The sequence below is a fragment of the Loxodonta africana genome, chromosome 6 (assembly GCF_030014295.1).
Source record: "Loxodonta africana isolate mLoxAfr1 chromosome 6, mLoxAfr1.hap2, whole genome shotgun sequence".
NCBI classification, from domain to species: domain Eukaryota; kingdom Metazoa; phylum Chordata; class Mammalia; order Proboscidea; family Elephantidae; genus Loxodonta; species Loxodonta africana.
In genome coordinates this window covers 14,389,016-14,411,979 of record NC_087347.1, presented here as the reverse complement: position 1 = coordinate 14,411,979, position 22,964 = coordinate 14,389,016, and the positions used below count along the sequence as shown (strand labels likewise).

Here is a 22,964-nt window from a genome sequence, read left to right as displayed (position 1 = left end):
ATGATCATAGGGCTGATCTGTCATGTGGCTGAAAGGTGACCTCTGGGAGTGGTTTGAGTTCCAAGCTTAAAGGGTATCTCAGGCTGATAGTCTTAGGGGTTCATCTAGTCCCTATGGGTCCAGTAAGTCTGGCTTTTTTTTTTTTTTTAAGGAATTCAAGTTTAATAAGATTATTTTTTGCTTACCTTTTTTAACTGAAAAAAAAAAAAACCCTTTTAGAGCATCTTTCCATATCTAACATGTGTGACTTATCCTTTTGATTGACTTTTGATTAGGAACTACCATAATTCATTGTATCAATTCATTATTGATAGACATTTAGATTTTTCTAAATTTCATTATCATGACCAATGCAGGAATGAATGACCTTGAATATTACATCTTTGTGCAATATTTTTTAGTATAAATTCTTAGAAGTGAAATTGCTGAACCATTTAACACTTATTCATTCAAGAAACAAAGGATATCACACCAAAAATATGACACTTAAAATTTCGTTAGACAGTGTTCTGTGGCCCCCTTGTGAAAGGGACCACCTAGCATGTCCACCAACAGTATACAAGAATGCCTGTGTCTTCAACCTTGTAATGTTGAGTATTATTAGTCTTTGGAATCTTTGCAAATCTGATGGGTTGAAAAACAGACCTGTTTATATTATTTTGCGTTTCTTCATATTAATGAAGTTGCAAACCTTTTATTTTGATGTGTTTATTGACCATTGTCGTACTTTGTCTGTAGATTTACTCTTCATGCCTTTTTTAAAAAATATTTTCAAAGTTTTTTGTATTAAGTTCTTTAAGACACACGCACATACACACAAAGCTTTGTGTTTTTTTCCTGATTATTATTTGTCATTATCTTTGTGGTAACTTTTATTGTGCCCAAGTTTAAAATTTATATCACGTAAATCGGTTAATTTTTTCTTTTGTAGTTTTTGTGCTTTACATCGTGCTTAAAAGCCAGTTACAGACACTAAGATATAAATATATTCTACTGTTTTGAATATTTTATGTTTTGTTTTGAATATTAAAATCTGTAATCAACCTGCAATATATTTCTGTACGGAGTGTGTGCTAGAAACCTAATTTTATTAATTTTTCCAAAATCCAACTGATTGTTCCATCATTATTTATTGAATGATCCATTCTTTCCCCATTAATATGAAATGTTGGCTTCACCTTATTTTTAAATTTCTATATATAGATGATTCTATTATATTTTTTGTCAGAACCACTTTTTATTGTTCTATAGTTCTTTTTGATATCTGGTAGATTAAAATTGTAAGTTAAAAAAATCATATTCTTACAATATTAACTCCAGAGGTTAATTTGATACACTTACAACATAGCTTTTTCTCATCCAGAAGTGTATCTCACCATTTATCTAAACCTTTTAGTATATCCTATAGTGGCACAGTAGTTAAGAGCTTGGCTGCTAACCAAAAGGTCGGCAGTTTGAATTCACCAGCTGCTTCTTGGAAACCCTATGGGGCAGTTCTACTCTGTCCTGTAGGGTCACTATGAGTTGGAATTGATTCAACATCAACTTTTTTTTTGTAGTACAACTAGGTCTTGCATCTTTCTTGTTGATTTTATTTTTAGGTATTCAGTGATTTCTTTTGAAGTTGTAAAGGAAACTCACCATATTGTCATTCTTTAAATCTTGAGGTCTCTAGCCAGTCTACGTTCTTCTATCCAGCTTTCAGAGTCCTTTTATTGTTGTCTGTTGGACAATTTAGTTGTATTTAGAGGGGAGGACCAAGGAATAGTGAGTCTACAACATCTTGTTTCAAAACCAAACATCACTGTATACTTTTTACAGTGAAAAATCTTCAAATTGAAGAATATAAATGAAAAAATATCACAGTAGATTAGCTTTCAGCATGGGCTGTCATCATATGTATTTTATAGCATGTTTATTCGTTTCTATAGGAATTATGTTGGAATATGAAAAAAATGGAGAATTGAAGACCAGATCCATAGACTTGCTTGATCTCAGTCCTAGGTAAGTGAGCTATATAATGTAAAGGCAACATGTATTTCAACTCCAAAATTTTTTATTGAAAAACCCTGACATGAATGGTGTATGGATGAGCTGAATAAACTTAATAGAAAATCTATTGCTAAAAAAAATCCCTTTGTATTATTTCTTGTTTCACTTTCAATGTGTTCTACTTGAGTGTCTTGCTGAATAAGGAGGGAAAAGGTATGATCAGTTTGCCCTTTTTTTCTTTATTAAACAACCTTTACTGACTATAGAAGAAGGCATGGTAGCACAGTGGTTAAATCACTCAGCTGCTAACTGAAAGGTTGGTGATTCAAACCCACCAGCTGCCTGTGGGAGAAAGATGTGATAGTCTGCTTTCGTAAAGATTTACAGCCGTAGAAACCCCATGGGGTCACTATGAGTCACAATTGACTAAAAGGCAGTGGGTTTTGGGGGTACTGGCTATAGAGTGGAAATGCCATAGTGGTTAAGAGATATTGCTGCTAACTGAAAGGTTGGCAGTTTGAATCTACCAGGCACTCCTTGGAAACCCTATGGGGCAGTTCTGCTCTGTCCTATGGGGTTGCTCTGAGTTGAAATCAACTTGATGGCAATAGGTTTGGTTTTTCCTTTGGTCAGGAAATGTTATGTCGAACTCCACTTCAAAAGACGGAGACAGATTAGTGATCAGACCTATAGGAGTCTAAGTCCAGATATTTTCAATAGGTGAAAATAAAAACTGAACAAAAATACCACCGTATGTGCTTCAGAGGCATGGCCCAGGGAAACAACCAATTTTGCAGTGTGATTGTCCTTTTAATTAATATACATGTATTTAAATCAAAGAATGAACAGTGGCACATAAAATGTCATTGAATTTTGTCTACAACAATCCTGTTTAATCTATTTTTGGGGGGGAAGACAAGGTGTAATATCAACTCAAGCTTTGTGATTTTTGTAGATAGGCCATAATACTGATTCTTGTGACTATGCCAGCACGCAGAATGTTTTGTTAGACATTCATTTATTCCATCAGCAAATATATATTTGGCACCTACTAGACCTGGGTACTGGGTTAGATACAAAGCTGTAGGTTAGATTCTGTAAGAGATTACCGAGATACTAAGCATAAGACCTACCCTCAAGGGGCTTATTGTCAAGTTGGAGAAACAGCACGTACAACATGGAACCTCGTGAAGCGGGACAGATCAAGTTCTGCGGGAGAGAATAACTTCCAGCTGGAGAGCCGGGAGAAGCACAGGTGTTAAATTTAAAAAGTCCAGGTCTTATTTCTAGTTGTGCCCGAGAATCTGGACATGTTCTGCTCCTAAAAACGCTTTCATTGTAGACGACATACTGGAGTTACTGGACTGGAAAATAGCAGTTAATTAGAATACTACAGGGTTAGGATGTACTGAGTAAGTACCTGGTTCATTTAGATCTTGTTGGAATATTGGTTTTGATTCATACTTGTTGTTAGAAACCTTTCCAAGAGGCCTCGTTATCCTTTTCAGTCTTATGAAAATTTAACTGTTTGGACAACTGAGTCCCTTGGAGTTTATCAAAGTCATAATTATAAACCTTCTCTCTGATTCATTTCAGTTCAGATCATTCACTCTTACCTTTGAATTGTAAATAGGTTGTATCTTGAGGCCTGGAACCACATCCTTCATGCTCCCAGGGCTGAGCCTATAGTAAACCTGTTGCCATCGAGTCGATTCCAACTCATAGCGACCCTACAGGACAAGGTAGAACTGCCCCATAGGGTTTCCAAGGGGCGACTGGTAGATTTGAACTGCTGACTTTTTCGTTAGCAGCTGAGCTCTGAACCACTGCCCCACCACGGCTCCAAGCCTGTAGTAGGAATCCAATAAGTGTTAACCGAATGAGTAGTCTCATTCATCCATCCTCGTGTTCCTCAGAGAACCTAACTCAGTGCTTTGCCCAGAACTGGAGCTCAGCCTTTTATGATGAGGAGATGAGGTTTTTCATAGGTAGGGTTCTCTGGGAAGCAGATTCTGAGATGGAGTTAGGTGGGCAAAAGGCCTATTGGGCAATGGCACCCCTGAAAGACTGGGGATGAAGCAGGATCAGGCAGGCGGAACAATCAGATCGCCAACAGAAAGACATGACAGTCGCCTGGCCCAGAGGGGAACTCTGGAGCAAAGCTTGCCAGAGAAGCCCCATGTGGGGCAGGAATGGCCAGGCCTGGCACCAGCCCTGTGCTCAGTCCTTGGCCGAGGGCCACCAGAGAAGAGTAAGCCCTCGGCTCAAATGCTGAAGGCAGTGCGGGAGGAGCCACAGCTGGAGGCTGTCAGCCAACTAAACTCCTCACAGCTGGGTCGTGAGTCCCGTCTAGACCAGGGGGAGTGTATCTCGGGGACATGTTTGTGACGTATTTTACAAAATGGCTGTTTTTTTATGGTATATGTACATTGATTCTTTTTTTTTTTTTCAACTAATGTTATTCTGGAGTAGAAAAATTTACCAGAATTTTTATGGATTCTTTGAATACCATGGGAAACACTTGAGTCTGTAAATTGTTTTCAAACCAGTTTTCTTTCAGGAACTTATAGCCCGTAAGAAATATTACTAACTGTAATTCATTGGATGTTTATTTTTGTTTGGGCACTGGATTAATCTCTTTATCTAAAAACCTAATCTTTTTGAACTTGGTTTCATCATTTCTAAAATATTTATGATGAAAGCATTAGAGAGTTGCTATAAAGATTAAATGAGAGAACATGTATAAAGTGAAAAGTATAGTACGGCACTTTTTTTTATTGTTGTAAAATACGTATATAGCATAGCATTTACCAGCTTAAGGTTTCTCATGTGTACACTTTAGTGACATCAATTACATTCGTCATGTTGTACAAGCGTCACCAATATCTGCTGCCAAATTTCCTTCACCATAAACAGTGTTGAAAAGCAAAGATGTCACCTTGAGGACTAAGGTGTGCCTGACCCAAGCCATGGTGTTTTCAGTCCACCTCATGTGCACGTGAAAGCTGGACGATGAGTAAGGAAAACAGAATAAGAATTGGTGCCTTTGAAATATGGCGTTGGTGAAGAATATTGACTATCCCATGGACTACCAAAAGAAAGAACAAATCTGCCTCGGGAGAAGTACAGCCAGAATGCTCCTTGGAAGCGAGGATGGCGAGACTGTGTCTCACATACTTTGGACATGCTGTCAGGAGGGATCAGTCCCTGGAGAAGGACATCATGCTTGGTAAAGTAGAGGGTCAGCGAAAAAGAGGAAGACCCTCAATGAGATGGATTGACACAGTGGCTGCAACAGTGGGCTCAAGCACAGCAAAGATTGTGAGGATGGCGCCGGACCAGGCAGTGTTTCATTCTGTTGTGCATAGGGTCACTATGAGTCGGAAGCGACTTCAGGGCACCTAACAACAACAACAACATAAACAGAAAGACAATGCTTCCCAAACAAAGGCTCCATGTTACTCCCTCCCTCCCACCCCGGGTATCACCAGCACATGTAATGCATTTTATCTTAGAAGAAAAAAAGAAGCCAGAAAAAGAAAAGAAAGAAAAAGAGCCCATGTTGAGAACCAGCACACATTCTGCCTTCCTAGGAGAACAAATCAGAATCTCTGCACACCTTCCAAGGGAGAGGTCTCAGGTATTGAAAAAAGCATCTACATAATACGAGAGGCTTTCTTTCATTCATGTGTCAATGTCCTTTATTGGTTTATGTAATAGATTTGTTTTTCTAGAAATTTCTTGAGAAAGATGATGGAATCCCCAACATCTTATAAATATCATGTTTCATAAGCCAATACAGTTTTTCATGTAATGAATGTATGTGCAATTTTTGAAATACAAGAAAAGTGACTTACTATTATTCCTGTCTTTTTGGTAAATTTCAGTACTGATGTCAGGGCCTTAGTAGATGAGATCCAGAAAGCGGAACCTCTTATCACCACTTCACGAACAGAACAAGTGAAACTTTTAATACAGAGATTACAGGATAAACTTGGCCAGCACAAGGACCACAAATTCTATCTTTTTAAGGTAATGTATGTTTTAAAATACTAGGTAGAAAAATTTCTGTGAAACTGGTTTTGTATTAATCTGAAGTAAAATACGAACCATGTTTTCTCTTTCCCTAAAAACATTTTTTCCAAGAAAATACCTGTCAGTGCTTTATTTCAGTGCCTTATCTATGTTTACTAAGTGTAACTCTCAATAAATGTTTGTTGAATGAATAAATGAAATTCAAAACATTTATTTCTTGAGAGGTTGAAAAAAAGATTTGTAGTAATTTTAGCTCCTCAGTGTAATGACGTTTTAAGGAGTACCATTAAGGTCGGTTTAAATTGTTAAGAAATTGTATCTCATGGTATGTCAACATTTCATATTTTCTACTTCCATATGATTTAAACTGTATTTCAGTACAATGTGTACTGCTATAGCTTCTATGGAAACCCTGGTGGTTAAGCGCTACGGCTGCCAACCAAAGGGTCGGCAGTTCGAATCTGCCAGGCGGTCCTTGGAAACTCTGTGGGGCAGTTCTATTCTGTCCTTAAGGTTGCTATGACTCGGAATCGACTCGATGGCACTGGGTTTGGTTTTTTTTTTGTTTATAGCTTATATAATTTTAGTTAATTGTAAATATGCTTACTCTGTGGTTTTTTGTAGTTTAATTAAAAGAATATAACAAATGTCATTAAGAACAGCTATTTTCTTTATTCAATAATACTTAATAGTTTATCCTGATTGCTTCATATTACACTGTTATTCTTTTTCATGATTTAAATGTAATTATTATAGTAAAATATTATGATTTATGTACTCAGCATACTCTATCTGGTACAAAATATCCAGGCAATCTTTTGCAGTCATCTGTTCAAGTGTAGAGGGTGAGGTTACTCTTGTAGTATCCCTTTGTCCAGCAGGTGGCAGTGTTTATCTTCAAATATAGGCGCCATAGCTTGACCTTGTAATTTATCCTCCAAGGCTGAACAGTTTTGATAATGAAGGGGGACACTCTTAGTAGTTACACCCTGGCAACAGATGTAACCAGGACTGTCCCAGCCTAGTAAATCACTCAGTAAACAGATTATCCAGTTTATGCATATCCGTTCAATAAATATTTATTAAGCATCTGCTATGTTTTTTATGGGCTAGACAATGTGGGGATTGAAAGATAAATAAGAGAAAATAACATGTCACCTCGATTCTCAAGGAACTTTAGGATTCAAAAAGTAATAATACATTGTAAAATCTATATTTGAAACATTTAATATATTTTCTATTTACTGTATGCATGCAAATACACAGACCCATATGCAATAGGTACAAGAAAATATCATAAATTAGTGCTATTTGGCATCTTATTTGGAGCCCTGGTGGCACAGCGATTAAGAGCTCGGCTGCTAACCAAAAGGTCTGCAGTTCGAATCCACTAGCCACTCCTTGGAAACTCTGTGGAGCAGTTCTACTTTGTCCTCTAGCGTCCCTATGAGTTGGAATCGACTCGTCGGCAGTGGGTTTTTTGGGGTTTGGGCATCTTATTTAATATCCATAAATTTATCTTAAATTGATGGAAAACACAGAGTCATGTTTTTGCAATTATCAGTAGCCGTGAAATATATTATTGGTCTTAAAAATAGAAGGTATGGTGTATTTTTTTCTCATTTGTTCAGATATTGATAGTTGTCCATTTATCGCATATAGTTATCACAACATTGAATTAGTTGAAGTTTAAATTAATGGGATTGAATTTGGTTTGGGTTTAAAACCGTGTTTCCTTTCCCCAAAGGTCCTCAGAGCACACATTCTACCACTGACCAATGTTGCGCTCAACAAGTCGGGCTCATGGTAAGATTCCCTTTTTATTTCTGATTTTCAACAATCAAAGGATAGAAAATTTCTAAGGCTTTGGTTGTCGAAGATGCCAGTTAAGTATATAATGTGCTCATATCTCTTATTTTGGTACCCTACTGAATATAGAGGAGAAATATAAGCCTTCTCTCCTCTGACCCTAAATCTGAACTTTCTGTGTTTGTGCATTGTGGTAACCTGTGGGTGGGGGGCATGTTGAGACGTCAGCAGATAGGACAGGTGCTGCATAAGGTGACTGTGGCACGGGTCAGGTGTTCCTGGTGTGTATGGGGAAGGTTGTAGTTGTTAGGTGGCGTCGTGTCGACTCCGAGTCAACCCCATGTTCGACTGAATGAAACACTGCCTGGGCCTGCGCCATCCTCACAGCCTTTGCTATGCTTGAGTCCATTGTTGCACTGGGTCAGTCCATCTCATTGAGGGTCTTCCTCTTTTTCGTTGATCCTCTACTTTACCAAGCATGACGTCCTTCTCCAGGGACTGATCCTTTCTGATAACATGTCCAGAGTATGTGAGACACAGTCTCGCCATCCTTGCTTCCAAGGAGCATTCTGGTTGTACTTCTCCCAAGACAGATTTGTTCTTTCTTTTGGCAGTCCACGGTATATTCAGTGTTCTTCGCCAACACCGTAATTCAAAGGCATCAATTCTCTAGTCTTCCTTATTCATTGTCCAGCTTTCACATGCATATGAGGTGATTGAGAATACCTTGGCTTGGGTCAGGCGCACCTTAGTCCCCAAAACAATGTCCTTGCCTTTCAACACTTTGAAGAAGTATTTTGCAGCAGATTTGCCCAGTGCAGTATGTTGTCTGATTTCTTGACTGCTGCTTCTGTGGACATTGAAGCAGCATGGGAAAGGGGTGCTCTCTCATATTCGGCTTGGTATTAGGAGCAGTCAGACAGGGGCAGCATCATGGTTGCTTGTAATGAACAGATTCAGAGCAGGTGTTTTCCACCTAGATCAGCGTCTTGGGGTGTGACCAATAGGACCTTCAAGCCTGTTTTGAGTATGCCTTTGACCATCTTGTAACCTTAAGGTGCTAAGTAGGAAAGATGAAGTAGAAGGGTTGTCTTGATCTAGACAAATATAAACGTGTATATGTATATGTGCATAATGGAAGCCCTGGTGGCATAGTGGTTAAGAGCTACAGCCACTAGCCAAAAGGTCGGCAGTTCGAATCCACTAGGTGCTCCTTGGAAACCCTACAGGGCAGTTCTACTTTGTCCTACAGGGTTGCCACGAGTTGGAATCTACTTGACCGCAACGGGTTTTATGTGTGCATAAAGAGACCTGATGGTCTAGTAGTTAAGCACTTGGCTGCTAACCAAAAGGTCAGTAGTTTGAACCCATCAATTGCTCCATGGAAGAAAGATGTGGCAGTCTGCCTCCATGAAGATTACCGCCTTGGAAACTCTATAGGGCAGTTCTGCCCTTTCCTATAGGGTCGATATGAGTCAAAAGCAACTTGACGGCAATGATTTTTTTTTTTTTTTGGTACATGTGCATATATGTGTACTTGTAAATATAAAGGAAGGTCATCAGAGAAGCAGCCAGAAAGAGAATGCTTAGAAGAGAATAAGAGATACGCGTTACCTTGTTAACACGCCTGTTTAGTTGGGTTTAGGTTCTAGAATTTGTTTTCTTTTTTTCTCATTATCATTTGAAATCTAGACTGGCTTTTCAATTTTGTCTATTTCTTTTTCTGTTTTGAGAAAAAAAGTCTTTTTGTTATACTTTTGAAACAATTTCTATTTCAGAGATTTATTTAAAAAATGAAAATCTCTTTTCTGTTAGAATATTGAAAGATTGACTAAGATATTGTTATTTTACTTTAAAATATACTAACTGCTCCTGTAGTAGAGTAGCTGTTTTAAAAGGATCAACTTACTTATTTTATAAATATTTATCGAACATTTAATAGTTTGCCAGCCATTGTGCTAGCTCCTGCAGATGGTGGTGGCAAACCCAATGGGTAGAAGGAAAAGCATGAGTCAAAGAAACAGTCTGACTCTTCAGAGACTAGCAGGGAAGTGAACGTGACTGGTCAGGACGTGCAGTGGGAGAAGTTGAGGTTCCCGAGGTAACCAGGGCCCTGGAGGTCTTGCAGCCTGCGCATGGAAGTTTGGATTTTCCTCTAGATTTGCTGGGAAGCTATCTGAGGCAGGTTAGTGGAAAATAGATTTGTAAGGGCCATGAGTGAGCCGAGACTCATTAGAATTCTGTTTTGTTTGCTTAGACAAGGGATGGAGGCATTGGAGTTATGGAGAATCAGCCTGTGTTAACAGGACGAACAGACTGGATGTGCGATGTGAGGGAAGGAGAGGGCTCAAGGACTATGCCAAGATCTTATGGTCTGACCAACTGGGAGAATGGCGATGCAATTTATTGAGATATATTAGAGCTTCACAAGCGTTACTGATTATTGTTGTCAGGTGCCGTCGAATCTGTTCCGACTCATAACAACTGTACAGGACAGAGTAGAACTGCCCCGTAGGGTTTCCAAGGAGCAGCTGGTGGATTCAAATTGTCGATCTTTTGGTTAACAGCTGAGCTCTTAACCACTATGCCACCAGGGCTCCCACTGATTATTGCACAGAGTATATAATTACATATAACATATAATAACATATTATGAAAATAAAAATGATTGCTGGCAGCATTACTGTATTTTATTTCATGACTCATTTTTGGGTTTGCGATAAAAGTGGAAAGTTTCTAAGTCAACAGATTCAGAAATTGTTCCCAATTTCACTAAATTTGTCCTGCATTGTAAAAAGGAAAGTAAATTGGATTATTACTGTGAACGTAGTGTTGAGTAAGACACTGGTGCTCTCACCCTGCAACGTATTCTCGTGTCAGCTTTATCACAGGAAGCTATGACCGGACGTGCAAACTCTGGGACACCGCTTCAGGAGAGGAGCTCCACACCCTGGAGGGCCACAGGAATGTGGTCTATGCCATAGCCTTCAACAATCCCTATGGGTAAATGGACGTCTTTCACTTATTCCTTACTGCGTTCACTTATTCATTCATCCATCTCTTGGGGGAGGAAGGAAGAAGATAACAGCATTTACTGAGTGCCTGATGTATGATTTGGAAGTCTTTAAAATAGCTCCTTTAAGACTTATAAAAGCCCTTTGGGAGCCCTAATGGCACAGCGGTTAAGAGCTCAGCTGCAAACCAAAAGGTTGGCAGTTCGAATCCACCAGCTGCTCCTTGGAAACGCTATGGGGCAGTTCTACTCTGTCCTGTAGAGTCGCTATGAGTCAGAACTGACTCGACAGCACCTAACAACAACGTAAACTGGTTGCTGTTGAGTCAAGTCGAACTCCCGGTTGACTTCATGTGTGTCAGAGTAGACACAGCCTGTGTTAACAGGACTAACAGACTGGATGTGCGGTGTGAGGGAAGGAGAGGGCTCGAGGACGATGGGCTCCATAGGATTTTCAATGACTGACTTTTCAGAATTATATTGCCAGGCGGAATATAAAGTTCAAGTGCCCTTCCCAGGATCATACAGAAGTAAAGAGGAGAACTGGAGTTCAAGATCAAGTAAGGCTGACTCTTAGGCACCTGGGAGTTCTCTGACAGGCTGTTCTGTGGTGCTTATACGCTTGGCTGATGGCTCTGGAGAATTCAACGTACATACATAGCATGGTTTACTTTGTTTGAAGCTTCTTTACAGTCTTGCCAGGGAGAAATAAAAAAATGTATATCGATGGCATGCTAAATAACAATACCAAGTAAAAGAGAAGCATTTTTAAACCAACCTCCAGTTAACGGGTCCAATAGATGAATAAGTGTTCTCTGTCCTTTCTGTATGCTGTTCTACCTCTACTCATGGCTCCTTGAATGCCTGCAGCAGCTAGGTTATGCACTGGCATGCTTAACTTCTCTTCCCACTGGTCGAGTTCTAGGCTTATCAAGAGTGGGCTGTATTTTCTCCCAAACCTGCTTTTGCAGGTTGAGCTTTCACTTGTAATTGTGTAACTTAATTAATAAGGCAACAATGATTCAGAGGTAGAATTCTCACCTTCTGTACAGAAGACTGGGTTCGATTCTTGGTAAAGGGACCTCAAGTACAGCCACCACTTGTCAGTGGAGGCTTGTATGTTACTATGACACTGAACAGGTTTCAGCGGAGCTTCCAGACTATGACAGACTAGGAAGAAAGGCCTGGCCATCTACTTCTGAAAATCAGCCAATGAAAACCACATCGATCACAATGGCTCGATCCCATTGTGCAAGGGGTTGCCGTAAGTTGGGCGCCAGCTCAACGGCAGCTAATAACAGCAACAAATTTAATTAAATAAAACATAAATACATGAAATCTGATTGTGAAAAGGAAGCTGCTGTTTCCCATGAAAACTTAAAGGTAAGTCTTTGAGAAAATTGTTATTAAATAAAGTTGTGCATGAGCTCAGTGTAGAAGTTAGAAAAGATGTCATAAAACCTAAAAGAATTCTGTGCTTGGATTGTTCTGCAAGGATGTTTAAGTCCTTTAAGTTTTAATTCCACTTTAAAGAAAATTGGGAATTGTGGAGGTTGGATGTGATTTCTGTAAGGCAGATGGAGAACTCCCATTAGCTGCCCCACATTCAAAGAAAAGGGCTTCTCCTCTCATCTGGACGCTGGCAAATGAGTGTGCATTCGCATATACTTAAGTTAAAATGCTTGACCTGTGTATCCTTTTTTTCATGATTGCCCACTTGAAGGGACTTTTTCCACTAACCCAGCTGGTTCAATCAAAGAGCTTGTACTACAGTGTTATGATAACTAGAACAGAACAGTCAGTGGCTCAGAAGTTAAGGGGAGAAAGAGATCATGGTGATTTCACCTGGGTAGAGAGTCTTTCAGGATGCTGTGAGACTAGAGCGTGTACCAGATAGATGGAGAGAAGTAGACCAGACAGCCTGCGTGCAGGGACTTAGCAGCTTAGGTGAGGATTCTTCAGGCATGCTCGGTGACCAGACTCTCTAGTGAAGATTTCAGGTTGAGCAACGGGAAGTGGGTGAGGCGAGGGCAGTCTGGAGTCTGAGCTCCATCCCGTAGGACTGAGTTGCTATCAAAGATTGGTGAACAAAGGAGTGTCACAGTGAACGTTGCTTCTGCAGAGAGGGGGTCAGACGATTTTGAGATGGGAAGAAACAGGAGACAAAGAGAGTAGTTAGGAGACATACAATAATATGTTGGTGAGATGATGAAAACTTAGACCAAGATAGTGACAGAAGAAATGGCAGGGATTTTATCAGCATTTGATTCACTTAAAGTAGAGATTTTATACCGCAATTTTTCAAAACTTGGCATCTAGGTTGCTCATGTCATGTCTTTTAAAAATGTAATACACTTTCAAAATATATTAATTGTGATGGTACACACTGAATTGGTACTTTCAAAATGATTAAATACTCAATTACGGAGCATATAACTCTGATCTTTGAATTGTAGATTCTAGAGAATGACAGTTTTTATGCCTTATTGTACCAAATTGTGAAAGAGAAAGATTTTATTGAAATTATAAATGATAATTGTTTTACTTTTAGTATAATTTCTACTTTCATTGCAGTGTTATTTGAAGAATTTTTAGAGTATATGATACCATATCCGTTCATAGTCTACTGAACAGCCATTATTATTATTATCTTTGGAAGTTTACTAGGGAAAAAAGTTTCATGGGGTGGAGAGGTGAGGAATGTTTTTGACCCTTTTATTGGATTCTATCAAGAACCCCTGATGAAAAGCCCCCCTCTGTAATTAAATAGTTATCCAGTCTGATAGTTTATATATGGGGTACAGAGGTGTTTTTCATCCCACCTTGGGGCATTAGGGTTTCAGCAGAGTCAGTTCAAGGTCACCCACTGTCTTAGTTATCTAGTGCTACTATAGCAGAAATACGACAACTGGATAGCTTTAACAAACAAAGACTTATTCTTTCACAGTTTAGGAGGCTAGAAATCCGAATTCAGGGCACCAGCTCCAGGGGAAGGCTTTCTCCGTCTGTTGACTCTGGGGGAAGGTCCTTGTCATCAATCTTCCCCTGGTCTAGGAGATTCTGAGCGCAGGGACGCTGGGTCCAAAGGATGTCCTCTGCTCCTCGCTCTTCTTGCTTGGTAGTAACGAGATCCCTCTCCTCTCTGCTCGATTCTCTCTTTTGTATCTCAAAAGGAACTTACTCAAGATACAACCTAACCTTGTAGATTGAGTCCTGCTTCATTATCATAACTGCCTTTAATCTTGCGTCATTAACATCATAGAGGCCAGGATTTACAGCACATAGGATAATCACATCAGGATTTACAGCACATAGGATAATCACATCAGATCACGAAACGGAGGATAACCACTCAATATGGGGAATCATGGCCTAGCCAAGCTAACACACATTTTGGGGGGACATAATTCAAACCATAACACCCACCAAGGAGTAAAGAAAAACCTGTCGTGTGTATGTGAAAAAACTTCAAGTGTTTATCTCTTTTATATATGAGGTCAGGACTAAGCTTTTGATTCAATAGTAAAGTAATTCTAAAAACATTGAAATCAGTGGTTAAGAGCTACAGCTATTAACCAAAAAGCCAGCAGTTAGAATCCACCAGCTGCTCCTTAGAAACGCTAAGGGGGAGTTCTACTCTGTCCTGTAGGGCCGCTATGAGTTGGAATCAATTTGATGGCAATATGTTTGGTTTTGGTTTTTATAAAACGTGTTATATGGATGTAGAGAATGGCAATATGATAGGATAGAAATTGATCAAGAAGCAACAGTAACTTGAGCCTAATATGTTTGCGGGACAGGAAGGTTGGAAAAATGGAGCGAGGCAACTGACTAAGACATCACAGGGCTTTGAGCTCACCTTGGGCAGAAGTCAGAAGACATCAGCAGCTGATCAAAGTGCCCGAGGCTGGAAGCCAAAGGAGAGAGCCGATCAGAGACTCAGATGTGAGAACCAGCCCTGGGTGTCAGGAAACCTTAGCCGTCCCTGGAGCATCCTTTAGGATGAGACACCACAGAAATACTCTGTGAGTGGCCTGGGAACAAAGATATTCAGAACCAAGAAGAGAAGCAAGACATCAGCATTAGGCTGGACAGATATAAGTGTGAAGCTGGGCTGAGCACTCATAATTTGCTATACCCAGAAACCCAGTGCCATCGAGTCGATTCTGACTCATAGTAACCCTATAGGACAGAGTAGAACTGCCCCATAGAGTTCCCAAGGAGCGCGGACCCTTTGGTTAGCAGCCATAGTACTTAACCACTACGCCACCAGGGTTTTTGCTGTAGAATATAGCTATCGTGTCTCAAGACTCCTGATGTTTATGAACAACGAGCTTGCACTGTAAATAATGATCCATTTTGAGGACTTGCTATAAAAGACAGACTTAGGTCAGGGGAGAAGGAAAAGGTCTTAGTCCCAAGATCAAAGGCTGAATGGGCCAATCTCCTCTTCCCCGTTGGGTATTGACCTGCCCCACGGTAAACGTACGAAACCTCTTGTTTGAAAGTGACTGTGGCCTTTGTCAAACCTCCTGTCTAAACCCACTTTCCTTCAAAAAGACCTTACAACTGGCATGATACCGATATTATTTTTCCAAGGGGACACTTACTATATAACTTCTCAAAGCCCTATCTAGCCATTTGATTAGTTGGATTACGATCTTTTCATTTTTCTCCTTTGAAAATCAGTATTATCATTTTATGGATAATATTAAGTGAATTTTCCTATTGTCTTAGGCTGGATTCTCTAGAGAAGCAAAACCAGTAAAAAAAAAAAAATATATATATATGTATATATATAGATATGTAAATACAGAGAGAGAGAGAGGTTTATATCAAGGAAATGCCTCAAGAGATTATAGAAGCTGGAATGTCCCAAGTCCATGGATCAGGATAGAGGCTTCTCCTAATTCACATAGCTGCAAGGGCTGGAAAACCCGAGATGGGCAGGTCAGAGAGCAGGACTCTTGCTCGCAGGCTGTGAAGACTGACAAATTCCAGGATTGGCAAGTGAGCTGCTAGCTCAAGTCCCAAGAACTGGAAGTGAGACGAACAGGAGGCAGCTGCAGGATACAGAGACAGCAAAAGCCAGAACATCCACTTATATTCGGATGCAGTCTACACGCCCAAGGAACCTCCCATTTGACTGGTTGGCTACTCACAGCAAATCCGTCATGGGAGTGATCACATATAAACACGGAGAACCATGGCCTGGCCAAGCTGACACACAACCTTAACCATCACAACTATGTTCATATAGTCCCTACTATATACATTATTGATTTTCATTTGTTAGTAATTTTCCAAACTAAATACTTTGTCACATTTGTTAATTTAAAAATTATTATAATCCTAAACAAATACTTTTATACCTTTAATGTAAAATCTTTTAAAATAAACATGGTGGCATTAGAAGATGGGACATTTATCATCCACTGAAACAAATAACGGACTGTTTATTATTCTAAAAGTGAAGTAAATTTTTAAATGTTGTTGTTAGGTGCTGTCAAGTCAGTTCTGACTCATAGCAACCTTATTTACAATGGAATGAAACACCGCCCTTTCCTGCGTCATCCTCACAGTCGTTGCTGTGTTTGAGCCCATTTTTGCAGCCACTGTGTCAGTCCGTCTCATTGAGGGTCTTCCTCTTTTTCCCCAAGCATAGTGTCCTTCTCCAGGGACTGGTCCTTCCTGATAACATGTCCAAAGTATGTGAGGGGAGGTCTCACCGTCCTCACATCTAAGGAGCATTTTGGCTAGATTCATATATTAGTATTTCTGGTCTTAATTCAGTGTATCAATACTATACTTTAAATTGTATTTAATAACCATATATATATATATTTTTTACTTTTAGTGACAAAATTGCCACTGGTTCCTTCGATAAGACATGTAAACTATGGAGTGTAGAGACAGGAAAATGTTATCATACCTTTCGGGGCCATACAGCAGAAATAGTGAGTATATTTTACATTTTGTTATATTTTTTATGTTACACTTTCTTCTTTTAGAATTCTATTATAAAGGTAGTGGATCTGCCCTTATAATTAATTTTCTAATTTTCCTAATGCTTTAGTCTATATATGTTTTATGTGGTGGTGTCGATATAATTAAAAAAAAATTAGGTTGTCACATCTCCCATATAGTGGCAAGGACCTGTGTCCTGCATTGACTGAGTAGACACGTCGTATGATAAACACATGAGTACAATATGCAGTCTTACTTTTTCTTCTTCATTGACTTGTCTTTAAAGGACAGGCTTAATGAGAGTTGATGAAGTTATTAAAATAGCTTTTAAAACAACTTTTTTATTATTATCATGTAAAATATTTAGGCTGATTGTTTTCTTGATATCGTTAGAGTTCATATTTGCATAAATAGTTCCTGATACTGTAAATAACTTTCACTATTGGGAAGCCCTTGTCCTTGGCCAATTCTGTGTTACATTTTATAGCAATTAGTAAGATAATTGGCACCCTAGGAAACAAGTGATGGCCTTTAAAAGTAAATAGCCTGCTTTTTTTAGGAGTGAAATTTATTTATGTTCACCCTTTGAATTCATGGTATATTCATCCAACAGGTGCTCCAGGCACTTGGCTGCATGCTAGCACTTTAATGGCGCTTACCGTGGGCAAGGCACTGTCACACGCCCTGTGCATTTATTGGCTTAGTTGGGTCTCCTAACAACCCTAGAAAGTAGGTGTTGTTATGTCCCCATTTTGCAGTTGAGAATACTGAGTCACAGAGAGCTTAAGTAACTTGTTCAAGGGCACAAGAAAGGTATAATCCTTGTTCTCAGAGAGTAACCATACTTACATACACTTTGGGATTTTGAGAAGGTTTTCTTTCTACATAGATTCTAGGAAGACATATTTTTCGTTGTCAACAACATCTGTCCAATAAATATTTACTAAATATTGACTTTTCATGCAGCCTTGGCCTACGTGCCTGAGGCACCAAAATAGGATCAGACACAATTCTTGCCCTTCAATGACTTTGCAGTCTAGTAGAAGGAGTTGGGTGTCAATGACTAAGTCGGAAGAAGTGCCACAGGTATGTTAGAAGTGGACAAGGAGTTTAGTGAGGGCATAGAGGGGAGGGGTCAAGTCTCCTTGGGCAGGAGGAGGTGTCCTGGAAAGACTTCACAGAGAGGAGCTACAAGCATTTCACACAGAGGGAACAGCACTGGCCAGTGCCCAGAGGGGTGGCCAGCAGTGGTGTGTGTCTGAGAACCTGTGTGGCTCTGTGGGCCAGTGCAGTGCCACCCTACCTCCCCCACGTGATGGCATGCACAGAATACGATAATACGGGCATGCAACACACTGTGGTTGTCTGTCTGAGGCCCATGACCGGAAGTGACAGGTAAGGACCCCGGCCTCCCCCAGCAGGCTGAGGGTTAAGGGTGTCAATGCTTTGGCACACCTGTAGCCCATTCAAGGCCAGAGCATAAGGTGGGGGCGAATGAAGAGTCAGGCGAGGACCATATTACGGAATTATAGAGGACCTTCCGTACCATGCTAAGGAATTTGGACTTTATCCTATAGGCAACCTGGCACTATTAAGGCTTTTCAGCTGGGAGATGGTATGATCAGTTTTGCTCTTTGGGAAGATCATTCTTGTGGTTGGGTGAAGGAGGAATGGGAGATAAATAAGATCTTATTGCAGTCCAAGTGATAAATGATAAAGGCAGATGAGGAGACTGTGAGAGATATTAAGGGAATGGAATGAGTGGGACCTGGTTACCAGGTAGATAAGAGGCATGATTCCCTGATTTTGGACCTAAGTGACTGGCAGCACCATTCACCAATTCCTAAATAAAAGGAAAGGAACAAGTTTGGTTCATCTGACTTATGTCTTAGGCTGATTGATGATGTCCAAATAGGGGCAGCCGTTTGGCATTTGGCTCTTTGGGGCTGGGACTTGGAAGTGAAGTCTGGGAAGGAGATATGGATTTGTGAGTTACTGGCATAGGGGTGGCAGTTGAAACCTCTGTGCCAACTGAATTTCCCAGAGGAAAAGTAGAGTATGGAGAGAAGACTATCAGAATCTTGGAAAGAAGGAGAGGAGAAACCTTCACAAGATACCAGAAAAGAAAAGCATGGCAAGAAAAGGAGAGAGCTGTCAAGAAGGGAGAAAATATCAAGAACCAAGAAGTCAGAGGTGCCAGATGCCGGAGAAGTTAAATGGGATGACCAACCGAGCCTCTTGGATTGGACATTTAGCCAGACTGGTTTTAGTAGTATGAATCACGTTGCCATCCAGTTGACTCTGACTCATAGTGACCCTACAGGACAGAGTACAACTGCCCCATAGAGTTTCCAAGGAGCAGCTGATGGATTCGAACTATTGACCTTTTGGTTAGGAGCTGAGCTCTTAACCACTGTGCCACCAGGGTTCCAGTAGAATGAATAGGAGAGCGAGTTAGAAACAGTGAATGGAAGGTGAAAAGCATTGCTAGCAGACTTATTTTTTCAAGGAATCTGGTTGTAAAATGGGAAAAAAAGGTAAATTAAGAGGGACACGTACAGAGAGTCAAGGGAGGATTTGTTTATTATGTGAGAGAAACTCAAGCATGTTCGTAGGCCACCAGCAAGGATCTAGTCTGGAGGGCAGGAAGAGTTGGTGGGTACCTCTTGCCAGAATACATGGAAGGTAAGGTTCTAGAATGAGTGAAGGGATTGCACTCTTCATCTGAGACTGAAGGAAGGAAAGTGAGGGCCAGGTAAGGAAGTCCCACCTAACAGGCCAGTGTCCTCAGGGAAGTAGCAGGAGGCCAGGTTATCTGCCCAGGAGGGATGAGGACATGGCTGAGGACAAGAGTGGAGAATGGGGGAATGTACTGAGGCAGACACATGAGAACAAAGTATGGAGTGGTACCCAGGACTCACCTGAAGACAGAAGGCATGAACGAACAATACCAATAATCTGCTGTGCGGTTTGCTTTAGCTACTTTAGCTGAGTAGTGAGGCAGGGAGAGCAGATGACTGGATAAAATCCCAGGTTGATAAAAGTTAATATCATGAGTGTGCATGAAGGGTGCAGTTGAAAGATAGGTACTAAGGGTGTCAAGGAAGCTGGCAGGAGTGAAGCCTCACAGGGTGCCGGCTACATGAGATGATGAACCAGGAGAGAAGAAAGGGGTCCAATGACATGGAAGAGATACTGTTGGGGTGGTATGGAAGAGAGAAGCTGACACATTAGAAAGCTGTAACTGGAGACAATGTGCTGGAGTTGAATCTTCTAGAGAAGGTATGCCAAGGTCCAGGTTGGCCATGGGAGGGATTACGGAAGAGAATCTAGGATACTGGATGAATTACCTACACAAAGATCCTGGCCACTAGAACTTGGAGTTGAGACTGTGAGCCAGCAGCCAAAGCCCTTGATGGGTGAAGAGGTGCATGAAAAGACTGTGATGGCAGCAATAAGGAAAATGAGGCCCAGATAGCATGAATCTCAAGGAAGAAGAGTTCTGCTTTTGTTCTTGTTTCTTCTTTGGTCTGGACATGGCAGAGGGAGCCAGCGCCCCTCTGCGCCCGAGCTGGGGAATGCAGGAGAATAGGCAACCTCTTTTCAAGAGGGAGTTGCTTCTGGATTCCCTGGAGACTGCAGGTTACTCACTCATATTTGGTGCTTCGCTATGCGTTTGTACAAGGAACTAAATGGAATCTGCCGAGGTAGTTGCATCTTGAAACTTTTCCCCTATATGATTAACAGTTTGAAACTCTATCTTTTAAAAAATTTCTTCTGTTTCATGTACTTTAGGTGTGTTTATCATTTAACCCCCAAAGCACATTGGTGGCTACAGGAAGTATGGACACAACTGCCAAACTGTGGGATGTTCAGAATGGAGAGGAGGTGTTCACCCTGACAGTATGTTAACAATGTCAACAGTTTCAAAGGCGTTATATGTTCATTAGTTGTTATTTAGGATAAGCCTACTGTTTGTGTTGTTTTTGTTTAAAAAATAAATTCTAAGCTAGAAGATATTTTTAAGCCATTGGTTTTCAAATTGTAATGTAAGAGTGTTCCAAAAGACATGGATGGAAATGCCAGGGAAGCCAGAAAAGCATTTTATTTTGACTAACTTTGGTCTGTAAAACATAAACTATAGATTAAAACCCCTTGTCCTCTAGCTGATTGGAAACTCTGGTGGCGTAGTGGTTAAGAGCTCGGCTACTGACCAAAAGGTCAGCAGTTCTAATCTACCACGTGGTCCTTTTAAACTTTGTGAGGGTAGTTCTACTCTGTCCTATAGGGTCCCTATGAGTCGGAATCGAGTTGACAGCAGTTGGTTTTTTGGTATCTACCTGATTAAATGCAAAGTAGATGAAGGCCAGAGCTTGTTGGATGAGGAAGAACTAGAGAACCATTTCAGAAGATTCCTTTAAGGAATGACAGTTAACAGTCTTCTCCTCTACCCTCCAGGTGTAGGACCCTCCTGTGTTAAGTATGAAATGCCAAGGGGCAAGTGACAGGAGGTAAAAGGGTGAAAGAATACTGCCCCACAGACTGAGTGCTGCTGGAGGAAATACCCAGGATCCCTGACTCACCCCCACCACGCTCCTAGCACCTTCCTGTGACCTACCACCCTTCACTTCATCCCACCCCAGCCCAAACTTCCAAAGCAGTAATAGGGCTATTCTCTGGCAATCAGAGTTATTGGTGGATTTAAAAAAAAAAAAAAAAGAACCCCTTTTCCAAGAAAGCCTTTTCAAAGAAAATCAAATAATGGTCTGAAAAGAGAGAAAAAGCACCATGTTTAAATAACATCCAGTTATTTCTTAAATCTGAGTACCGAGTGTTAATAATATAAGTACACTCCTTCTGACCTTAAAAAAAACCACCAACAACAACCCTGTTGGTATCGAGTTGACTCCAACTCATAGCGACCCTATAGGACAGAGTAGAACTGCCCCGTAGAGTTTCCAAGGAGCACCTGGTGAGTTTGAACTGCCGACCTTTTGGTCAGCAGCCGTAGCTCCGAACTACTACGCCACCAGGGTTTCCTTTCTGACCTTAGTTCTTATTATTTCGTGGGCCCCTACCTTTTTATTACCTCTTCTTTCAGGCAAAATATGAAGGAAAAAGCCCCATGAATGCCTGCAGCTTCGGCTAAAATCCTTCCTTTCACTGGCTGTGTCTAAGAGCCTTTGAAGGAATAATCCTGTGCTGCGTACCTGTCTGCCACCAGAGAAGGCATTGGTGTGTTTTGAATTCTAACGTGCAACTGCGTTTAGTTATTGTCATTTGGAATCAGCCAGAAAACAAATTTGTAAATGAACTTTTCTAATTCTTTGTATTACTTTAAACGTGCAATGATGTCAATTTACTTAAATAATTAGAGACAGCAGGGTTATACCCCAAGTGGGATCCTGTTATCAGTGAATCTGCTGCAGCGAATCTACTGTTGGACCTAGCAGCGCTAGACTGTAGCCAGGCCGAAGTCAGGCCCAAGGCCCGGCATTCATTTATCTGTTTCATATAAAACGTCAATTTATATGAATTCCCTTTTAAAAAAGTTGTCAGCTTTACTTAGTAAACAGTTTTCTTTGCCTGGATCACCTGCTATAAGGAGCCCTGGTGGTGCAGTGGTTAAGCACTTGGCTGCTAACCGAAAGGTCTGTGGTTCCAACCCACCAGCCACCCTGTGGGAGAAAGATGTGGCAGTCTGCTTCCGTAAAGATTTACAGCCTTGGAAGCCCTATGGGATAGTCTGTTCTGTCCTGTAGGGTCCCTATGAGTCGGAATCAACTTGATGGTAGTTGGGTTTTCTTTTTGGGATGGTGGGTATCATCTACTATCAGCCCCTGAAGGATACAATACTTCCTAGAGCTCCCCAAGGCAATGCAAAAGAAGCCCTCTGTTATCCCCGGGCATGTCCTCCACGTCTGTTCTTCCTTAGAATTTTTTTCTTAAACGACTTTATTGAGGTAGACTTATGACCGTGACTTTCACTTGTATTAAATGTACAAGTCAGTGATATATAGTAAGTTTACAGTTTTGTAGTCATCACCCCATCTAATTTTAGAACAATTCCATCACCCCGAAAACAAACCTCATGCCCATTGGCAGTCACTCCCCATTCCCACCCAAACCCTAAATAAAGACAGACAGA

General features: G+C 40.7%; 1 protein-coding gene across 1 annotated transcript in view; it reads left to right on the top strand.

The window, feature by feature from the left end:
• The first annotated feature begins 1,525 nt into the window (after positions 1–1,525).
• DAW1 (dynein assembly factor with WD repeats 1) overlaps positions 1,526–22,964 on the top strand; it is a 34,818-nt gene continuing 13,379 nt past the window's right edge. The window contains exons 1-6 of the mRNA XM_064286607.1: positions 1,526–2,004; positions 5,880–6,024; positions 7,775–7,833; positions 10,717–10,839; positions 16,707–16,806; positions 20,612–20,719. Of these exons, the coding sequence (XP_064142677.1) occupies positions 1,850–2,004; positions 5,880–6,024; positions 7,775–7,833; positions 10,717–10,839; positions 16,707–16,806; positions 20,612–20,719 (690 nt within the window). The 5' untranslated portion in view covers positions 1,526–1,849. The remainder of the gene's footprint in view (positions 2,005–5,879; positions 6,025–7,774; positions 7,834–10,716; positions 10,840–16,706; positions 16,807–20,611; positions 20,720–22,964) is intronic.